Source organism: Aplidium turbinatum, chromosome 10 (assembly GCF_918807975.1).
Source record: "Aplidium turbinatum chromosome 10, kaAplTurb1.1, whole genome shotgun sequence".
NCBI lineage: Eukaryota > Metazoa > Chordata > Ascidiacea > Aplousobranchia > Polyclinidae > Aplidium > Aplidium turbinatum.
In genome coordinates, this window is record NC_137481.1 from 16,297,022 (window position 1) to 16,320,154 (window position 23,133).

Below are 23,133 nucleotides of genomic sequence, written 5' to 3' on the forward strand. Positions count from 1 at the left end.
CCCCTTGGCCCTTTGTTTTCAATATTTGGCTCTTTTTGGAAGCAGTTGGCACATACTATCAAACTAGCTATTTAAATAAATGTCTTTCGGAAATTGAGACTGAAAAGTGTTATTACGACTTTTTAGACAGTGTTTAGCTGACGAATTGTTCTTGTAGAATGTAGACTGTGTTGTTGCAATGTTGTAACGTTATTGACGTTGTTAACGTTATTATGTTTTATTAGCAACGTTATTAACATTATTGAACAATTTGGCTCTTTTTTACCCAGTTTGGCCCTTTTTTCGACATTGTTTGGCTCTTTTTCTCAAAAGCTGTCTGACAACCCTGATTAGAATTTGGAAACAAATCAAAGACTAACTTTCTGGCGAATAAAAAAATACCGGTAACAGTTAACCTCTCAAGTACATGTAGCTCCACACAAAGTGAAATTAACATGCCTTTTGACTCTTTTTTATTATTTCTTTAAAAGTAATGTCTAAAAAAAACTGCTAAAAAAATGTTTAAAAAAGAGTCAAAAGGCATGTTAATTTCACTTTGTGTGGAGCTACATGTACAGTACTTGAGAGGTTAACTGTTATTTTTTTATTTACTTGTTGATTTGTTCATATCAGTTTGTATCCTCTGTGGATCCTTCTCTAGTATCATGGGCCAATCCTAGAGATGTTTGCTGGTACACCCCTTCATTTTGGCTGGTTCGAATCGGATCAGCCGAAACTGGTGGCAGGTGTCGCATAAAACTGGTGGCAGGTGTCGCATAAATTGTGGCAGATGCCACGCAAACTGGTGGCAGGTGCCGCGCAAACTGTGGCAGGTGCCACGCAAACTGGTGGCAGGTGCCGCGCAAATTGTGGCAGGTGTCACGCAAACTGGTGGCAGGTGCCGCGCAAACTTGTGGCAGGTGCCACGCAAACTGGTGGCAGGTGCCACTGCCACAAATTTGTCACAACCCCTATTGTCTATGTAGCAAACCTCACAAGGTTTGTACATTTGTACAATTACCTAGTGATGGTGGCTACTATCTAGGCTATGACTTTTAATAAGGTCTGTGCATTTGTCAATTGATAGTTATGAGGTTTTCTCAGCGGGCGTCTTTAAATGTCGCGAACTCCAAATTCCTCGCAAAGCTTGAGAAGGTTTCTACATTTGAAAGCCTACTGCAATAGGTTTTCATAGTCTCCCTAAATAAGATAGATTAAGACTAGCAGCAAGTAGTGATAAGGTTGTCTGTAGTCTAGGCCTATATTTGATGCAAACTATGAACAGTTGAAAACCTCATCGGCCATCAATTGTAGAAACCTTTCTCAAGATTTGCGAGGTTTGCAACATTTAAAGAAGCAAACCTTGTAGAGTTGCCAGATTCCACAAAATTACCCAGCCAAAAACACGTTTCAAACCAATTTTTTTGCAAGTAGCCCAAAAAAGAGCCAAAGCATATAGGCATTTTAAACACACTTCAAATGACCAAAACTTTTGGAAAAACCGGTTTCGTTTACAAAATATTCCTTACATTCTAAACACACACAAAAATTTGTTATTAGGAACTTCTTCCTTTTGTGTCACACGACGTAGCCCAGGAACTACGGTCACCTGCAAAAGTTAAGTTTTATTTATCGTCTGCAGCCCGGTTTTTAGAGAACCACTGATTAGTGAACTCACCCAACCATGGTCTAAGGGATTAAGTACTGATTCCCGAATGTCTGACTACCAAATATTGCGTTAATATTACCTTTCAAGTTTCAACAGCCTATCACATGAGTAACTTTGGGTAAACTTTTTAAGCTGATTCTTTTTACATGATCCATAGCCTATGCAAGTGGCCTCTAAACACAAATGACAAATAAACCATTGATTGATTGCTACGATATTTCTCAAAATGACTGGAAACTCATTATAAAAGTTTTATACAGCTGTAAGTTTGATTAATCCATTTTTTGGCTGTATCATTTAATTTAGTATATTCTAGCATATTTGTTTCAGGAATTCAAAAAAGAACTCTTGTGCATTATCATGGTATGTATTTTTACAAGGTTTTGGGATTTCAGATTTTTATGCTACAAAACCTTTAATGCATTTCAGCACTGTGCAATTACCGATTTCATTAGTACGTTCAACTTTTGGTTAAACAATATTATCAATACTACAAAAAAGTGCTCAGTGTCAAGCAAAAAAGCCAAGCAGGGTGAATTACACAAAATACAGTTACTATTCACTAAAAACATTAACTAACAGGCTGTTTAACCCTCATGAGAATCATCAGAAAGTCCGTCTTCAAATAGAATCGATATTCATCATCATCATTTTCAGCCTGTGAGAGCCCACTGCAGAGCGTAAGCCTTCCCCTTTTCATGCCAATTTACATGATTATGTGCTAGTTGGTACCAATTGGTTGTATTGCATTGTTTGTCAATGTCGACCCTCCATCTTACTTTTGGAATCGATATTAGGGTGGTTCAAAATAAGTGAAATTTTAAAGTCTTTAGTACTTAGAAATTTTAAAGTCTCTTGTACCGGACAAACGGTACCCGGCCATTGGTTGACAGGACATTTGGTCGACAGAACGATTCATTTAGGGTTAGGGTAAACTAACTCTAACCCAAATCTCCTGTTGACCAAATGTCTTGTCGACCAAATGTCCTGTCGACCAAATATCTTATTGACCAAATGTCCTGTCGACCAAATGTCCTGTCGACCAAATGTCCTGTCGACCAAATGTCTTGTCGACCAAATGTCTGTCGTCGACCAAATGTCCTGTCGACCAAATGACTGTCGACTAAACGTCTGTCGACCAAACAACCGGCAACGCGGACAAACACATTAACCCAGCCATTTCTAAAGTAGCAGCAGTGAAGCTTGTTGGCCACCTGTGGTATTTATCAGAAAATTTGCTTGGACTGGCCTTGTTTGACAAGAATGTGCCCATACGCGCCGACTTCCGGGGGGCGGCGCCCCCCGTAAATTTATGGTTGAGGGGCAACAAAAATGGTGATTACAAGTGGTGTTTCAAAGATAAAACACTTCGCGAAAGAGATTTAGATCATTTAAACGGACATAAAGAATGACGAAAGCGAAATATAGCCTACGTTGCTCTTGCCCGCAAAACCGCAGCTGATCGCATGGCTTTCTCATACGGTATGGAAATTTCAAAGTAGATGGTAGAGTAACTTACGCTGCTGGAATAGTCACGTAACTATTCACTGCAATATTAAGAAAACCAACTAACTTAGACGCGCTATTTTCAACGAGGTCTTCCCGCTGTGAGATCAATTATGATTCAACAGAACGCATTGTTTTTTTTCGCGATGTGTGAGAATTAAATCGAAAACCGATAAAAGAAAAGGTGTTTAATGGTCTTGGTCGCAGATATTGCTTGCATTAACAATCGTCTCCTACCGCTATTATCACCTAGCTAACCTGACATCATTGTTTTATGCGGCCGCTAAGGTTTAACATCGACTTCCACGATCATGGAATGCTACGTAATAAAACATAATTAGAACGATAAACGATTATGTATAACGATAATAAATATAACGATTTACGATAAACATAATTAGAATGATTATATATATCTTACACGCAAAAATAAAAAAATTGATCTCTTAAAATAGCTCTTTCCGCTGTTTTGTCTCGTGAGCTTTGTATATTACTCAACAAGTGCATAAAGTTTAAAATTGATAGAAATCAATAAATTTGAAAATTAAGATTGAATCACTGCAAATAATCGTATATAATCGTATTCAAAACTTTTACTTCCACCGACGCCATTACACACTCCGTAATCTACGTTGGCAATGATTTTGCCACAGCAAAAATGTGTTCATTTTGAAAACTGCCGAGCTTGTCCCGTGTATAAGTTGAACCTGTCTTTTTGAAGTGAAAATCACTTGTAAACATCTCGACTTATACTCGAGTATATACGGGATTTGATAAAAGACTATAAAGACTTTCGATAAAAACATAAGAGAAAACACTTTGCCGTTGTAAACGCTTTGAAGGTAAGTAATTAGCAAAACGAAGCTAATAAAACTCATAGCGGGTTTCCACCCTGCTTGAGATCGTGATTTTTTTTTGCGTTTTATTTCTTAATATATAACTTCACTGTCTTGATCATCGTTATTCACTCGCACAAAAAGGAAATGAATCGGCTTGTTTTCCAACTGTTCCAGTTATGAGCTAACAATATCAAAATTTTTACGACTAGGTGTGCAGCATGCGTAAAACTAATCGTTTCAAGCAGCGGTTGTAATAAATTCGGTTTGCGACCTAGGTGTCAATATAAACAAGACACTAAGCTTAATCAAAGACTATTTTAACTGAGTAAAATAGCGTTATGGTTATGACGTCATCACCTTTCTCGCCCCCCAAGGTTTTTTGAAAAGTCGGCGCCTATGAATGTGCCTGCAGCAGTGAAATAAAAAATGGTTCTCGCATAGGAAAACAAGGAACATGCAGATCCTCCGAAGTGAATTCATATGAATCTAGAAAAAATTCAAGGAAGTTGTTTGGACGACTTTGTCACACAAAGATCCCAAATGCTTTTTGGGAGAATGAACTTTCTGATGGTTTTCTCAAAGCAAATCCAGAGACATGGAAAGTGCGAGAAGATTTTTATGCAGTGTGTGACATTGTGCAGTAGACCTCCCCAATCCCCGGACTTTCTTCTGTTTTCTTCTATATTGTGACTTTTCTGCATGGGTTTTCAATGCTGATTTCAAAAATATGCATAAAAATTTTTTTCGATCAACTTCTTGGAAGTTATTCGCTGTTGCTTAGCAACAAATTTTCATAAAAACTACAAAATTCCCCTTTAAAACCCCTTTACTTTTAACCTAGTATGTTGATATCTAGATTATCTGAAAGCACTTCTTCAGCTGAAGAATTTAAAATTTTTTTTATTAAAATTGGACAATCGGTACCAGAGTTATGACCGTTTAAGTACCCAGATTATGCAGTCTCGCATGACTGATTTTTGTTAATTTATTGCCAAATGATACTAGAAAAATGGTGAAAGTTGCTGTCAGGGGTTTTTGGGGGTAAGGAGTTCAAAAAATATATTAAAAAGTGTCTCAGAGCAACAGAAGAAAAGTTATTAAAAAATTGATACGAACAGTCATGCATGAATGATTTTGTCGCAGTCGCTTCATTCCTACAATGAGATGTATTCCTTAGGCACCACAAACGTTAAATGCCTGGAGTCATATACAGTATAACGTGGAACCGATCATCTCAATGTAGCTTACATCTGGGTAACCATTGCACTTGATGTTAAAATACACGCTTCATTGCTCAAATACATTGCTAAAATACACGCTTCATTGCTAAAATACATTGCTTCATTTTCCCTACTAGACCTACTAATTAAGCGATTAGTTTTTATCAATTATTTTCATTGTTACATTCATGCAACGTTAAAAAACGTTGATTCGCCGTTAAACGAGCAAAAGTGTCCAGCCGTGCCGTTTGTCTCCACTTTGCCACTGGTAGCACAGTGCTATAAATCAAGTAAATTGCGAACAACCATGGCGAGCAAAATTTTTTTTTTGCAAAAAAATATCGAACATGGCAAGTAATTTTTGGCCTGCAAACTGGAATGGCATAGGAGAACATAATAATTGTAGGATTATAAATTACTAGTCCCAACGTCTTGTCCTTTCCTAATTATTCTAATCTTAAAAAACCGGTAATTTCGGCTGTAGGCAACTGCCTGTTCGAATGCCACTAACCCACGATGCTAGTCCTAGTTGTTTGAGTACGTATTAACTGTATTATCTGTACATCAAATCAATCTGCTACAGGCCCCGCACTTGGTTAATCCGGCACTGCAAAGAAGAAGTTGATGTACTTGACAAAGACAAAATAATTGCGCAGTTTATCTCCGCAAGCACTGTTTAGTAAAACATATTTTTTGTTTAACTATGCTATGGAGCGCCGTTTGTAAAAAAGTGTTTTATACCTTTCGTTCTTTTCCCCACTATGGGCTTCTCGAGAGCTGAATTGCCGTAAAATCACTTCTGCGTTGCATTACAGCATCTTGTTTCTTATCTGTGCTCCCGCTAGGAGCGACTATCGTATGAACCCACCGATGTAGGAAGCAAGTCTTTTAGGCACAGACAGTTAGGTGCCATTCAAATAGGCGCGCACACTGTGGCGTTAGGATATTTATGTGCGGAACACTGTGGCGCTCGTTCGTTTAGGAGCTATTCCTAGTAAAGTCTGCAGATTGTATCAGCTTGGTAGGTCAATGCTTTTCACACAAAATGTTATATTGAACAGAAAAATATGTCATTGCTTCCGTGAGTGAAACTTCTTAAACCGGCAATGCTTTTCACACAAAATGTTATATTGAACAGAAAGATATATTGTTTTTTTAATGCGCGTGTTCGGCATTTATTGTTGATCCAGGTTTGCATCGGCGAAAGCTTTGTCAATAAATCATTCAAGTTTTCGAACATGACTGAATTCACTTTTATTTATAACTACACTGAACATCAGTAAAAAATATACCGTAACCTATATTCAAGGAGGTGGTAGGCTTGAGTGAAGAGTACTGTAACTTAGTTTTCCGTCCAAACCTCGAATAGGTTTTGCCAAAGCTGAGCTGATACAATCTGCAGACTTTACTATGAACAGCACCTAAATGACGGAATGGCCCGTTTCGGTGAGTCCGATCCCTTAACGGGGGATTTTTTCAATTTTTTTTTTAATTATCGGGTACCGTAGCCTAATTATCATTGCCGTTTTAGGGTTTGGGGTTGGGGTTAGAGGTTAGGAACTCACCAAATCGGACTCACCGAATAGTAGCAGACCCCCTAAATGAACGGGCGCCACAGTGCTCCGCACCTAAATATCCAAACGCCACAGTGTGCGCGCCTATTTGACCGGCGCCTAACTGTCTGCGCCTAAAAGCCATGGACCCCCGATGTATTGTGTGTGTGTTATCGTGTTGTATAAACAATAGTAATGTAATTATGGAACTAGTACAGTATTGCAGTTTTCGTCTCGCAACCCACACATAGGCCAATCACAAAAAATATGAGGAACTGAATTACCAGGACCAGACGTTGTTGCGTACCAATTATATTTATTACTTATTTCCAAATCGTGTTAGAGGAGACAAAATCGCCCTTTTGAAAAACGCACAAAATAACCTTTATGATGTCACAGTATGTGTTCGCCCGCCTAGCTATTTTGAAAACTCGGCGCCTATGACCCCTAAACAATTATATTTTTCACAAATATTTTACACAAAGGGAACGTTCAAATATTACGTAACGCCTTTTTTCCGAATTTTCGACCCCCCCTCCCCCATGTAACGCCAACATAACGCTTTTTTCAATCCCCCCTCCCCCATGTAACGCTTTTTCACTACAAATTCAGCATAAAAAACTACCATTCCGTACTCGAAAGCGTTACGTAACGTTTTGCTTGAACCCCCTCCCCCCCGATGTGACGCTAACGTAACGCTTTGCATAAACCCCCCCCTCCCCCTCGAAGGCGTTACGTAATATTTGAACGTTCCCAAAGTGTTTTTGTAGTAAATGGAAACTTTTGAAAGGGTGTTACTTTAAAATTTCAAAATTTCACTTTTTTTGAACCACCCTAATCAATATATATAAATGAGAACTATTCTATTTGAATAGGAACCTTTTGATGACCCCAAAGGGGGTGAAACAGTTTGTTAAGGTTGTATATGTATACTTAAAATGTGTTTCTCAAGCATATGTGTGGAGAGTTGAACCAGCTCTATATGATATTGAACTTGTCATTTGTCTGTGAACAAAGTCAAGCACCTAACCAACTGAGCTATCAGGGCAAACCAAGATGAAATAAATAAATTGTAAAGCCAACCTATTTATATCATTAAGTGCTTAATCAAGACATCACATGTTACTAAAGTAATAAGCATACAACACCATCCTTTCGAACATTGTTTAGGTGCTTTTAGTGCTTTGTAAGGCAGACAACTTAAGTGTAATCATAGAGGTGCAGTATAATACATTATTACCTGATCTAAATCAATTGTGTCAATACTGGGAGCTGAGCAACAATGTGGTTGTTTAGTGACATTTTTATGAGGTTTAACTTTGATTTGACAAGGCATTGAGCCTATAATATCTACCGACAGGCTCTCTTCCTCTATACTACCAATGTATCAAACCAATTACACAAAAGGAAATCATTTTACATAATTGAATTGACTAATGAAGTTGCTTAATAATATCTTTTGAATAAAGATTAAGCTACCCTGCCAGAAAAGTTGATTGATTGAATCTTTATCCTTGGACTGGGAAAGTTTCTTGCAGAGCTTAATCCTGGCAGTTTCGCATACTTGTAGAGGCTTTGAATCACTGACGCACGCCCGGTCACCGAGATTGACAGAGTGAAGTTTCTTATTGTTGAAGTCGTGTTGCCGAGGAATTATTTCATCCATTATATGCCGCTGAATGGAAAGCAATCTTTAACATGCACTGCTCAAGCGCACACCCTGAGAGTCGAACCAGCGTCGCTTGATCTTGAAGCTTCTTTGTTCCAGAAGTCACGCGCTAACCAACTGAGCTATCGGGAAGTTTGTCAAACATATTATTGTGAGTCAGCAGCAGCATAGGCATTTAGGCAATGGGCATTACATGTTTATCATGATCACATATTGCTTTAAGTTATACTGCTCATAAAATATTTTTCTAATGCAAGATTTTTTTCAGCTTCCTCTGTCGTTACTAAAAACTGCAGTAAACCATCCAATGGTAAGACATGTTTTTTTATATTGAGTGTATATTTACAGTTTATTGGTATAACTCAGGAGTTTCATAAACCCCAGGGCTAACATACTTTTGAAATTGACAGGGGACTCCTTACTAAGCCTTAATTGTCAAGCTTTTTTGTTGTTGGTATATATATGAACATTATCATATAGTGTTTCAACCTTCCAATTTTTCTGAAGTAAATGCCAAAGTAATTGAACAAAATAATCGATTAAGTCGGTAAAAAATTATCATGTGCAACACATATTTTAACTTGAGATGAAAATGCTAGTTATTGCTGATGTAGTAATCTGCAACCTGTTCAAGCCACTTCCATCTTATTTGATTTGTATTCATTCACTTGCATTTTGTGATGAAATTGAATCATTTTACCCACAGAATTACTTGACGTTGTTTAATTAAAATCTAACTCAGTTGCTTTAGTGTTGAATTGACATATTGCATATCGCATCCCACAATGTTTAGTAGCATTTTCCACAGTGCAAACAGAAACTGTTGTTTTCATTCAAAGCATGAGAGTTACCTGGTTGCTAGCTGATGAATGCAAATATACATATTCAGTTTTTCACCTTTACAATGTTTCGATTCAGTTGGTAGAGTTAAAGAATGGAGAAACATACAACGGACATCTTGTAAGCTGTGATAACTGGATGAACATCAATTTGCGAGAGGTGATCTGCACATCAAGGGTAAGAGCACAAGCAGACAGGTTTTGGCATTGTCTGCAATCGTAAGGTTTACCAGAAAAGTGCTTTGTTTGCGCGATAAATTGCATAAATGTAATTTCATTTTTTATCATTAATACTGAATTTTTTTTATCTTGCTGATATTGTTTAATCAAGCAGTAGTTGTTTTTCTTATGCATATTCAAATTTACAAACATGTTATTTGTTAACCACAAAAGAAAACCAGGGTGACAAAATGATTTTACATTTATGGGTGAGTTTATGCAATTAAACATTAAATCTATCTTATCTATGCCACGTTGTCACCTAATTTTACTTGATATACAGGATGGGGATCACTTTTGGAGAATGCCAGAATGCTACATTCGAGGAAGCACAATAAAATATTTAAGAATTCCCGATGAAGTCATAGACATGGTGAAGGAAGAATCAATGAACAGGGGCAGAGGTCGTGGTGGCCCCGGCAGGGGAAGGGGAAAAGGTTTGTTTCTACAAAATTTATGTTGGTGCTCATATTTTTTCTGCTGACTGCATTGATTGAGCAAGCGCTTGAATTCAGCTTTGCACTGCGGCACGATTTTTAGGCTTAACAGTTTCCACTTGCCCTTATGTTTGGTGTACAAATTACCTAGAAATTGAATCTCAGCCCGCAGAGTTTTTGCTCGTTGGGATGAAAAGCTTTCTTAAAATACGTCATTGAGAATGCACCCAGCGCAAGTTGTCAGTGCTGCATCTTGCCCAGTGTTTCGTAACACAACCAAATGTTCGTTTTAGTTAGTTTTTATTTCTGACCATCACAGCGAAAACACCATTAGCTTTTGGAAAGCTAGTGCAAACCGCTCTTACCACAGCGAACTCGCAGCATCAGGCTAAAACAAGTCGTTAGTATCTAAATTATGAAGTAAGCAACGATCATGCTGCTAAAAGCGAAAATCAATCTGTTGAATCTTTATCCTCGTATCGGGAAATGGCTCTGATGGGTTATTCCTGGCAGTTCATCTTGTAGAATATTTGAAACGCAGGCCCGGTAACCGAGTTTGACAGAGTAATGATTCCGCTTGTTATTAGTGAATATTCCATGAACTAGGTGCCGCTCCATGAGGAAAATGCGTTGCCCAAGCGCACAGCTCGAGAGCCGAACCAGCACCGCTTGAGCTTGCGGTTTCTTTGTGCACAGAGTCGAGCGCTTAACCAACTGAGTTAACAAAACAACATACTTCCGTCATCATTCAAATATTTCTGCAGGTGCCTTTGGTGGGAGAGGACGTGGGTCAGGGGGCGGGCGAGGTGGATCCGGGGGCGGGAGAGGTGGATCCGGGGGTGGACGAGGCCAATCAAGGAAACCCGGAAAGAACCGACCACGTGACTGAGCAGCCTAAAAGTTGGAGATTTCCATTGAACGGAGCACACCTTGTTGCTTGCTGCAGATGTTCTGGTTTGAGACGGCCAGCGTACTTGTTATCATCAAGTAGCCAACGGTGTTGGTTTTATGCGCAATAGTTTTATACGAGCTATTGTTTTGTTTCCGAAAATCATTCTTTTTTGCGCATTCTTTCATAAATGTTCGAACTGATTTTCAACGTTGATAAACAGAGTTTCGGTCAATTGCGATCATAAAATATTGCGTCTTTTATCAACGGTTTTGTCGTGTTTAAATACAGCTGAATCACAAAGGCAATAAGCCTAACAAATTGAGAAGGAGCGGTCTTCCTGGCGTCAGCACTACGTGACTACTCACTATTTGCATACATGCTGCAAATGAGCGTATTTTTCCTTATGTTTGCTTGTGCTGCTCGGAGTAGTTTGAATATTTAGATAATTTCTTAACCTCTCCACAGCAGACGTAAATGTTTTCTGTTTACTTACATGTAATTTTGTATAAGAGAACTAAAATGTGGACGAAAGTTTGTAATTTTACTGGGTAGGCATTAAAGGAACGGCGTTTTAACCAATCAGAAATTCAAATCTAAACATTGAACTTGAAAAAAAAACGTAGCCTGGAGGCACACCTAGTCAAGTCTATAAAAGTTGAAAAAAAAATTGATTCTGGTCACTCTAAAAGTAAGATTTTCCGAATTGATTAAGAATTTAAGTTACAATAACCCTACTTTTTTTGAAAAGCTTTTGTGCACCCCAAAACTAATTTAAAGTAGAAAAAAGTGATTTCGATTGGCGTCGAACCGTTGTTCTCACGAACATAAGGCACAAGAGGAAACCACTGAACTAAACATGCCAACGAAAAAATGTTGGCATTCGCACGGTATTAATACAAGCTCTTTGCAAAGTAACAGAAAGTTTGTGGAAATAAAAATTTTGCGACCGGGCCTGCGTCAGTGATTCAAAGCCTCTACAAGTATGCAAAACTGTCAGGATTAAGCTCTGCGAGAAGCTTTCCCAGTCCGAGGATAAAAATTAATCAATCTCCACCCCTTACCAAACCTAAATGCTTTTGCGAAGAAAGGCCTGGACAGTTGGACACGGCTCAACCGCTTGCGCACTGGCGTCGGATTATTTCGCTCTCACCTGCACAAATAGGGTTTACTCCGCATTTGAGTGCACCAAGAAGGAACATACAGCAGACCACACCATTCCCAACATTGCAAACTGGCTGCTCGACATCCAGCCCAAGGGTGGTGAAGAACCACATGTTCTGATATAGGCTAAACTTAGTTCTACTGTATAATGATAATATAGAATATCTATTGTTTGTATGAATATGTTTTCAAACTACGTAATAGCCTACCTAGAGCGGTTGAACTAACAATAACGTGTCCGTCAAAATTTTAATATTTGATTAATTAAAAAGTTAATTGCAAATTAACAAGTTTTACAACATTCGGCGCTTTGCTACTGTGGTCAAGGCATATAGCTGCCTGTAATTTTTTGTCGTATTAAACAAAATAAAAACTTGATACTGTAGTGGGTTGATTTACTTAACGCTGGTGGCACTCAGTCGCTTGTATACTGTAAGTTAGCAGTCTGATTAGTAATTATTAACACAGCCGTCCTCATATTTTTAAACTGCTAACATACAATGGTTGAGCAAAGTTTGGCAGTTGAGATAAAAATCCCAAAAGGATTTGGTTGGAGTGAATAGTTTTATCACTTTATAAAACCGGGAGTTTTATGGTGATTTTCTATTCTTGCAGTCGGCCTTCTAGCTAATTTAAATAGATGTTAAAGTACATTTAGCCTCAAAGTTACGATGAAACAGCAGTTTTCAACAACAGGTTTGCAAAGCCTGTGTATTGGTTGTCTCGGTAGGCTACACGAATTTCGTTTTCTATCCGTCTTGTGGCGCTGTTGCACCACAAAAAAAGCAATGTTTTCGTTTTGAAGTCTCGCTTATGGGAAGAGGAAATGAACCATAGCCTACTTAGTAAGGTAATGCAAGACGTGCCACGTTGTGTTACTGCCGACCAGGCTAAACTTTATTCACACTGCTTGATTTCCCACACACGTGCCTTTTCAAGGTTTTATTCTGTCACCTCGAAATCATCAGGAACAACTTTTACGTAATCCGAGGTATCGCTTTCACTAGCTAAACATCACTTATATTTGGTGGAAGCAGGGGCGCCGGAAACGGGGGGGCGGATGCCCCCCTGCCCTCAATTTTTGTGTGGATGGGGGGGGCAGGAGGGGCAATGGTGCCCTTTTGAGGTCATGTAAGCTACTGCACATTTTGCAATAAGTTATAACAATTTCTGCTATTCGATTTTAGCCTAATTACATAATTGTATAATCTTTCATTTTGCCTCAAAATAATATTCACGACACAAAATTCTATATCACAGTAGGTTACATCATTATAACATAGCGTGATGCCCTTCCGTGCCATTGTTCTTTGCATACCGGACGACGGACACCTATATCATTAGGCTACTCGATAATGAGCTGATACATGAACATTATCGCTATATGTTATATTTAAAAAAAATTTAAAGACTAAAAAAAATTGGCCTTTTCGCCACAAAAGTGCTCTTTTCCATAATCCTGCCCCCCTAGTCAAAAATCGTTCCGGCGCCCCTGGGTGGAAGTTGCGCATGTCAGTGAAGTGATAAATCACCAAGCTAAATTAGTCGATTTGTTTGTGGACTTTGCGGTGAACCACCGATAGTAAGCCTTCTTCGCATGTAAACAGCACAAATGATAACAAAAAAAACAACTGATAAGCCACCGTTTAGCCTATAATCAAGTAGGCTAAATGCAGAAAATTGACCTAGCAATTATGAAAAAAAGTTACATGTTTCTCTCGTTTTTTTTTTGAGAAACGTGATCAAATGCCCTTGGTTCAAAAAATTATCCCAGACCAAGGCCTAAAAGTCAAAACTACTTCTCAGACACCTGTAAACGCCACTGGCAGTTGGAACGTAGCCTATGCGGTAGATCTTTGCATTGTTTCCTGTTTTGCTAGTCACAGTTTCCCACAAAACTTTATCCACGGTCATACTGACAAAGCTGTATCAAATCTAGAGGGATAAACTTTTATTTCTTCTGCTGAGAGAAAAGTAGACTGCGGTACAACGTACAAGGTAGCCTACCAAGGCCTAAGGATAATAGTCAACAGGAAAAAAACAGCACAAAATAATTTACAACAGAGAGGAAGCAGCCAAAGCCTATAACAATCATCGAGTCAGCTGTTTCCCATGTCCTTGTGTGTGACAAATGTCTAGCGTCAGCTTTTCAACATATTCAGAAAATGTTTTGCACCCTTCAGTTCTTTAACTAACGTTTAATTAAATATAGGCTATGACGCGCAATTGCTTTTGTAGTAAATTACATGCTGCCTATCCACGCCTAGTCAGAGCCTATGAGCTACAGGGCAGGCTAAATGCTTTGGCAAAAAGCTGTTCCCAATAGGTTTGGCTAATTGCAACACACTCAATATGACAGTGATAAAGTTCAATAAAAAATAGCCTACCGCACAACAAATTTTTTAAAACGCTTCAAGACCAGTCTTTTGGTGTCCCACCTATTCCCCTCCCAATGGAATAACAGGCCTCCGCACACTTGACGATCTGACGAAAAGTTGGCTCCAAGTCCTTCCATTCGGCTGACCACAAACTTTCTGCTTCATACGAACGACGACTAGTCTTTTGAGTTGTGTAAAACGGTTTCAGTGAGCATGTAGCCTATGCGCAGTTAGCACTGGACATTTTTAGTTACACGTAGGGGAAGTGCGGGACCGATGGGACACGGGGACCGAAGGGACAGCGCGATATCTTGCCCTCAAGTGAATAGTTTTTGGCAATATTGATTTTGGACACGAAATATGTATCTCAGGTTGCGCACGTGAAAAGAGTAGGATCTAGCTCAACTGTGTAAACAATGGCGGCAAAATATTAATTTTAAGACACTAAAATAACTTGTAGCTATAGGATTAAAAAAAATCTGTGGAAAATATCAGACATAACAATGATTGACAATAAAGTTGTTTTAAATCAGTGATATAAGAAGCAAGGTTTGTGATACTAATGGAGTTTCAGATGTCAACAGCATGGACAGCAGAAAAATATTTTCCAAAATTGTTGATTGCGGGACCGATGGGACAAGGGCATTTTAAATAGGCATTTTAATTTGTTTTTCCAAACAATGAGGATGTTGCCTCAATTTCTCAAAAAGATAAAGAAAAAATAATCCTTGCCACAACCAGTTGATATGACAACACGCCTAAGCGGCATTCCACGTTTCTCAGAGATTGTTTCGTCTGTATAGACAATCTATACATGGATATTGCAATTGCTTACGAACATTGACGAAGGAACTTGACTTTTCATGTTGATTTTTCACTTTTAATGTAAATAACCAATTTCAGTTCATAAAATCATTTTTTGTACTTCTTTGTGCAATTTTGGATATGTCCCATCGGTCCCATAACACTGTCCTATCGGTCCCATAGGTATGGGACCCATGGGACAACCAACAACATTGATAAAATGTTGAATAACTCAATAACTAATTATAACATTTCAATAATTTTTACATCATAACTTGTAAGTCTGTGGATCTACAAACTATGAAAAAATGGACGACGTAGTATTTATGTTGGAGTAGCTATTAACAAATAAAAAAATCTGTCCCATGGGTCCCGCACCTACCCTACTGCAAGGGCGTCCGCACCAGGGATGGAGGAACCACGTGGGCCTCGTGGGCCTGGGCCCACCTACTTCATTTTCTGGGTGGGCCTGGCCCACCCACTTTTGAAAGCCAAATTTTTTTGAAAAAGTAGCAAAAACGGCAAATCAGAGAGGGAGTTCCAAAAAAGATCTTCACTCATTTGATACACAGTAGTTTGATCATCTTTGATAGCGCAATGATGAAATCCAATCTTCAAACTTTTCTATTGAGTCCATTATTGATGTGTAGCACGTGTGGCGTGGGTGTGGTTGCGTGTGACTGGTGGAGCAATCTATCAAACAATATAATTATTCTCTATGCTCTCCATGGTTAGGACAGTGATAGCCTATCATTACATATGCACGTACTGTATAATGCTGCATATTATTACTCTCCGGTGGTATTATAACTGTGTGTGTATTGTTGCCTTTTTATTTGTGTGTAGCCTACATCGCCACATTTTGTACAGCGCTATAGAGCAATTCAATAATTTTGTAAATTTTTTGACCAAATCCGGCCCAAAAATGGAAAATTGTGCCTGTTGGCACAAAAGGCAATTATGAAAACGCAATGAGTAAACCAGGGGTCGGCAACCTTTTTCTAACAGCGGGCCAAAGCCAAACTTCACATGGTCTTGGCGGGCCGTAGACTATTAATACTACTTTTGATAGATTCAGAGGCATGATTTCAAGGCGTTGACGTAACCTAATGCCTTCAGAATATCGGCTAGCAATATCCTTGATGGGAATCAGCTGAACAATTTCTTTAACATCAAAATATTTGTTTACTGCACGCACAAATACTGCCAGCTCAGCTGTAGGCTTATCTGTCGTGTCTGTGCTCTCATCTATTGCCATTGCGAAGAACTGTAGATATACAATAACTTTTTGCTTGATGTCATGTTCTCCGATATCTCTTCTTTTCGTCGAGATACTGTTCTTGTTGAAAGACTTAGGCCTATATCTGAAAAGTAGTTTGTTTTTTTTCTCTGGACATATGTTTTCAATAACATCCATCTTACACCTTTTCCGAAATTCTCCATCACTACCGTAGCCTATGCGATTTCTTGTCTTTTGCTATTGATTGTGCTACCTTGTAGCTAGCAAAGAATTTTTTGATTCATTGGTTTGCCTTTCCTTTGTAACAGAGAAATTTTCTGCTTTAAAGCTATTTTTGAGTAGATTAACTTTGCCGTTCCTTGTTTGACCCATTAACTTGCAAAAAATAATATGTTGTATATCACAATGGCGCTTTATATTGAGATCTTTGTGTTTAAAACAGAAACGCTGCAAATCAAAGACGTGGGCCTACTAAAATGATTAATGAAAAGTACTTGTTCTACCATTCGATTATACTGTAAGTGTAATAAACCACTGGCCTGGCCACATATTATTATAATTTGTAAAGAAGCGGCGGGCCAGATGATTTTTCTTGGGATGCCGTAGGTTGCCGACTCCTGGTGAAACGATTTGAAATATTAGGAATGCAAGAATTTAATAGGGGATCTGGGGGGCTTCGCTCCCCAGAAGTTGGATTGACTTTGACTACTGCGCCTCTGGGCCCACCTACTTTTAAAATGGTTCCTCCATCCCTGGTCTGCACATAGGGGCAAATGGGGTCAGCTGACCCCCCCTGGAAAATTGTTGGATGAAAAATGAAAAAGCGAGAACATGCAAAAATAGGCAATTTTCTGAAAGGGGGGGAAGGGGTGAAGGTGATACGAGTGATGACTGGCTAGTCAAGCTCTCCGATTGTGATCATCATCCTTCTTCGGGAATATCCCACTTCCTCTATTAATTTACGAAGATAGCCTACCTACGAGCTACCCGTAGCCTAATCGCAAAATTCGACAACTTGAGCTCTTGTACTCTCAAAACCACATTAGGGAACGTTCAAATATTACGTAACGCCTTCGAGGGGGAGGGGGGGTTTATGCAAAGCGTTACGTTAGCGTCACATCGGGGGGGAGGGGGTTCAAGCAAAACGTTACGTAACGCTTTCGAGTACGGAATGGTAGTTTTTTGTGCTGAATTCGTAGTGAAAAAGCATTACATGGGGGAGGGGGGGGATTAAAAAAAGCGTTACGTTGGCGTTACATGGGGGAGGGGGGGTCAAAAATTCGGAAAAAAGGCGTTACGTAATATTTGAACGTTCCCTTACTAGTGCGGGCACTGGCTTTATCTCACATAAATCTGAAGAAGGATAATTCACAGTTTCAGATAAAATCATCTCGTATTTCGTGAATTCAATGAAGTTGTTCGTAACATTGAATCATACAGAAAAGAACAATCAGCCACCAGTTTAGTTAATCAGTTCTTGAATAGAAAGTGAAGTCGACGTGGGTCTTTGCCGAATTTTTCGATGACTTTTTGGATGAACGAATTTTTGTCCGAGTTTATTCGGCTTCTGTGGACACTCATTATACACAGCCCGGATAGCCTGTCGTCAGACATGGTTGATCTGAGCCATGTTTTGACCCGCCTCATTGTGCTGAATGATCTTTCTACCGTACCAGTAGTGGCGGGGAGGGTCAATAATGTTATCATCGCTTGACGTACAGCTGGAAAAAGTTCCATATTTTTCACCAAGTCCACAAATTCCAATTCTTCCTGGTCTTCGGACTGAGGAAATGTTCTTTTTATGGTTATGTCATACCACAACATGGCGTCCTGCTGAAAATTGTCAAAGTTGTAGAATTGGTGTATGGTTTTGACCAGGGCTTTGTAGTCTGAACGGTCAATTTTCTCCATCTGCGCTGGATGCAGTCGGTATAACATGAATGCCGGCATGTTCGTCTCTGAGAAGCGGCTTTTCAGAGACTGGATTAAAGAGTCCATGTAAAGAACGTAAATGGAGCGGCGATAGTATTCCTCACTGGTGCCACCAGTATTTGCTCTGAATACTTGACGGACACATTGCCGTGGGACAGACATGGTGACACCGATTTCTTTGGCTGACTTCTTCTTCTTTCGTTTGAGACTAGATTAAATTTCAGGGCAGGTGGTGGAGAGCCAGGTGAGTGCAGCTTCGTCCAGCGTTGCTATACCATGCGTTCCATTTGGTGCCTTGTAGATGGGACATTCGAGAACGACATGGTCAGCAGTTTGTTCCTCTGCACCGCATTCGCAGGCCGATGAGGGAGCCAGACCCCACTTGTGCATGTTGGAATGGAAGCAACCGACTCCGGTTGAAGGGGATTGTTCAACCAGTCTCCAGTTCAGCTTCTCGTGGACAAATGTGGCTAAGCCGTGTGGTCCTGCTTAGGATTGATCCAGCTAGTGAGTAATTTGGAATCACTAGCCTGTCTGCGCTGTGGCAGTGGGTCTCCTGGAGGATGATGATAAGGGCCTTTTTGTTGTGGGCTATTCTTTGTACAGCTGACTTCAATGCCGCTGTATAAATGTTTTCTGCAAAAAGTGTTTCTGCATTTTGCCGATGATCACAAAACATTGATACGAGTTCGTCAATGTGCTTCTTGACACCTAACATGTTCAGTTGGACTGAAGGGCTTGGGTGACAGGCTCCAAAATTGGTGAATACTTGGCGATGATATATAGCGTTGAACCCACCTTGACCCCCCCTAACCGAAAACCTGCGGACGCCCTTGCACGGTATGCTACTTGACCTGTATAGGCATCGCAAGATGTAGTTAACGATGGCTGTGTGAACCAGGTCAAAAATAAGAAGACCGCCTTTTGAAATGAACGTCAATTATTGCGCGCCTGCAAAACGTCAAATTGCATTTTGTAGTGTAACTTAATATAAACAAACTGACTTCCGTCATGCTGGAATTCATATAACTAAAAGATAAACAGAACTCCGCCTGCGCAAGCGAGACTTATCCTGGGCGGTCTGTTTCAGGTAAATAAATCAAATTATTATTTCACCCAAGGGAATTCTCCGTAAACCGCGAAATCCTTGCTCTCAATCACGATCTTCGTCGGTATGTTTAAAGTTTTCGGCTGAAATTAATTCTTTGTAAAGTAGACGCAAGTAGCTAGAAGTGATAACCACTAACAAATATATATATTCAGAATTAAAGAGTGGGTGAAGAAAAACATTTCGTGTTTTAAAAAAAAAATCGTGGTTAGGAAAATCACTATACCCGGAAGAGGGCCCGGTACTTTACCATCTACGGCAGAAGTGGCTGTTTTAACCTCTGATGGCAATTCCTTTAGATCTGATTATATTAAAATCTTGATAATGTTTAAAGTCTCGGGGAATCTTTTAAATCCGGGCCCCCTAAATATTCCGGCCCGCGAGCTGATTTCATCCGGCCCGCCACGTGCTGCGGAAATAACAGCTGTACTACAACTACAAAAAAGTTACCAAATTTTTTGTAAAGGACTGACGTTGCTGTTGAGCTACACGCAACCTGCTAATGATTTTTCCATATTGTTTCTTCTCATGAAACAATTCTGGCAAATATCAGTATTAGTTGCCTGTGCCTATCACAAATTATTTGAAGTACGGTACTACAAACTATTATAGATTCTAAAAGTAAAATAAGAATTTTTTTTATAATAATACTTTTTCCATAACACCGGTAATAGAAGACACAGTTATAATTTCTGTACATGTGTTTCCTTTGGCATTAGCAATTACTGTCTTTGGCTTTGCCTTTTTGTGTAATAGAGACTGTTAAAATTGTTCGTTCTTGTAGTTCGTTGTTGCATGTTGAATTTGTACATTTTTCCACCAGGCAGCCTACATGTTGGTATTCTATTTTTATCATTAGGCAAATGGGGACAGTCTAGGCCAAATTTGGAAAAATGTAGCCTAATGTTTTTTCAAGAGCACGGTGCCCTGTGGCGTAACACAGCAGGGGATAACTTTTCCAGCAACCTTTCGATTTTCATCACAACTTTGCTATTCCACCGGTGACTTTGTTATTTATTGTGCTCGGTTCAAGTCAATGGAGATTCTAAATAGTTGTATATCTTTCCGCAGTTGGCATCCGGCCCGCAGCTGTTAATCTCGCAGCAATCCGACCCTCAGAGAAAAAAAGTTTGGTGACCCCTGTTCTAAAGTCTACAACCAGACCATAAATGTATCGCAAAGCAGACGATGATCTTACATAAGAAGTGGTCCCTTGTTGAAATTTTACAGTTGAAAAAGTGAATAGTTAACATAATTATATTAGCTGTTTGCATTTGATTTATTGTTCCGACAAATCAGTAAATTTAAAGAGCAAGATAGGTCTTTGTAGTAACATTGTGAAGTTGTGAAAAGGTACAACGTTCTGTCATCGTGTTCCTCATTCAATTAGCCCCAATAAGTTTTCACTCAGGACGCCAACTCAAATTTTTGTATTAAGTTTGGCTGTGTCTCGAATTGGACATGGTTTGAATAAGAATGTAAACGTTTGTTCATATATGAGTGAATTAAACTGTAGGCTAGGCTGATGTGAATGTGAAAATGCTTCAAAATGTGAATTTCTCAATATCTCTAGACGATTGACATTACTAACTGTTGAGAAAAGAGATGGTGACAAATAGGTAGCTTTACAATCTTACTTCTAACCGTTTCAAAATATTGCTTGACAATGACATCACGACAGTCGTTGTTAGCTTACGCCCTTTTAATAAGCAGTTTTTTCAAAGTTGTTAATTATTATCTATAAAACCTGGCGTGCCTGGAGGCCATTGCTACATTAGATTTTACGACTAATGTCACAGTCGGAAAAACAAAAGAGAGAGGCAAATATAGCTTCAATCAACTTGTCAATACCGTATTGTGTTCTCTGTACTTGCGCCAAAATGATGTATTTGGACAACCTGTTGTATCAACATGCCCACATCCACAACTTTTACCCTACTTTCAGTTTGTTAAGTGTTTGTTATACATTCTGAAATGTAAATTAGTAACCTTGGTTGACACAATCTTTCACAGCAACGATAGGCAATGCACGATGCAGGAACAGTAGCATGATGACCTCAGACTCGAACGATGCAAAGTGGGTTGAATGAAATAGCTTTTGGTGATCGTTGTGCCATCGCATATGTGCACAGTTTTTATTTTGTGTGTTGTATGGTTTTATCGATATCAATTCTATAAATCAATAAAAAAGCATTTAGGGCATATCTTGTACAGGCAGGCTCACCGTTCGATTTTTTGTTTCAATGAAATGTTTGTGATCACTAACCATAGCCCACTGCGCAAACAACAGTATTATTTAAAAATTACTAGCCTATGTTATTTTCTCTCGTGAGATAATAATTAATTGATCAACTGCACATTTGACTTTGAATTAAGGCCACATACTGCTTACTGTTTACGTTTCCTTTGTTTGTTGACATCCGCCTATTGTTCGCTATATTAATTTTTGAAACTTTTCAAGCGAAGGTTTGTACCACCATACTGAAAATAAGTATCAGGTCCAATTGCTTAAAAGTATGCTGCAATTGAAAAGTGAAAGTTCAAATTGTTTGCCAGATCAACTTGACTATGAAATATGGCTGTCAGAGCCAAAAATAAGGTAGAACTTTTGAAAGACTTATAAAACATACTTGGTTCATGAAACGACCAGTTGGTTCAACCAGTTAAATATTAACGAACAATAAACTGTATGCTTTCAAAGCAGTAAAACCGACAATTGTCAAAGTTTCTAATACAAACTATTTCTTCATAACTTTATCTGCTCGGCTCCGCCCAGTTTTTTGGGTGGTTGAATCCACTATTGCTTGCTTACGCAATAAGGCTACCACGCGTCATAGTCGGTGAAAGAACTAAGGTTCCTGTACTGGAAAGAAAAGTGTAGACTAGGCCTATATATAACGGAACCTATTCTATGTTTGATCAAAATGCATGATTTTTGCAACACATGTTAGCAAAGTTTGCAAAGAAACTTTAAATATATCTTGATATAGATTTGCTTGTCTTCGCCCCCGACCTATAACAGGCTAGGCTACTTATTCTTTCTCTTACAGCCAATGTAGACCATCACAAAACATAAGTTGGTGACAAATGGTGAAGAAAATAATTCGGCAACACACTTAGGCTATAGTTTTGCCTACGTCGTACGATGCCAGCTATTTATTGCATCGTACAAAGTTATAACTTAGCTATTCCAGGCCCATGAATAGTGTCGGCTTGATGACAAAGGACCACTCACCCCCAAGCCAGCTGTCATCATACTGAACTTAATGCAACGCGTAATTTTATAAAAATGTAAAATATGCATATCCTAATTGAATATGCTGATACAGTTATGTCAAAAGAAAAAAATATATTTAAATTTATTAATAACTATCAAATTACAGGTAATATTTTCCAAAGCTCTTGTACTTTTTGTGAGTCTTGGGTAAGCTTTTAACCGACTGTTCAATCTGCTTTGAATCCTTGCTTGTTTTACTATAAAGAAAGGCTTACCGGGATCCTTACTGCCACGTTTCCCACATAGAAGCTTCATTCGTGATCAGCTGAAAGCAAAATCATCAAAAATGCTATCGATGGTGTTGTTAGCCTATATAGAAAGTGGTATGGTTTATTAGTGGTAACAAATGTGCGTACATCGTGGATATGTTCCCCAACCGCAACACTTCCCGAAATAAATAATGACGTGTAG

At 39.0% G+C, this 23,133-nt stretch overlaps 2 protein-coding genes across 2 annotated transcripts; one reads left to right on the forward strand and one right to left on the reverse strand.

The window, feature by feature from the left end:
* The first annotated feature begins 1,906 nt into the window (after positions 1–1,906).
* Positions 1,907–12,085, forward strand: LOC145778563 (U6 snRNA-associated Sm-like protein LSm4). The gene is made up of 5 exons (XM_082590072.1): positions 1,907–2,011; positions 8,704–8,745; positions 9,354–9,452; positions 9,777–9,930; positions 10,695–12,085. Exons 1-5 carry the CDS (start codon positions 2,009–2,011, stop codon positions 10,817–10,819), a joined length of 423 nt encoding a protein of 140 aa, XP_082446198.1. The 5' UTR covers positions 1,907–2,008; the 3' UTR covers positions 10,820–12,085.
* Positions 12,086–17,875: 5,790 nt separating this feature from the next.
* Positions 17,876–18,499, reverse strand: LOC145779006 (zinc finger MYM-type protein 1-like). Its single transcript, XM_082590588.1, has one exon. The coding sequence runs from the start codon at positions 18,497–18,499 to the stop codon at positions 17,876–17,878; it is 624 nt and encodes a 207-aa protein (XP_082446714.1).
* Positions 18,500–23,133: the final 4,634 nt, after the last annotated feature.

Excerpts from the sequence above, each read along its gene's own strand:
- LOC145778563 (XM_082590072.1), top strand. Across the intron at positions 8,746-9,353 it reads CTGCAGTAAACCATCCAATG|TTGGTAGAGTTAAAGAATGG; the intron begins GTAAGACATGTT and ends GTTTCGATTCAG. Across the intron at positions 9,931-10,694 it reads CGGCAGGGGAAGGGGAAAAG|GTGCCTTTGGTGGGAGAGGA; the intron begins GTTTGTTTCTAC and ends ATATTTCTGCAG.
- LOC145779006 (XM_082590588.1), bottom strand. The coding sequence starts at position 18,499 with ATGTCTGTCCCACGGCAATGTGTCCGTCAAGTATTCAGAGCAAATACT.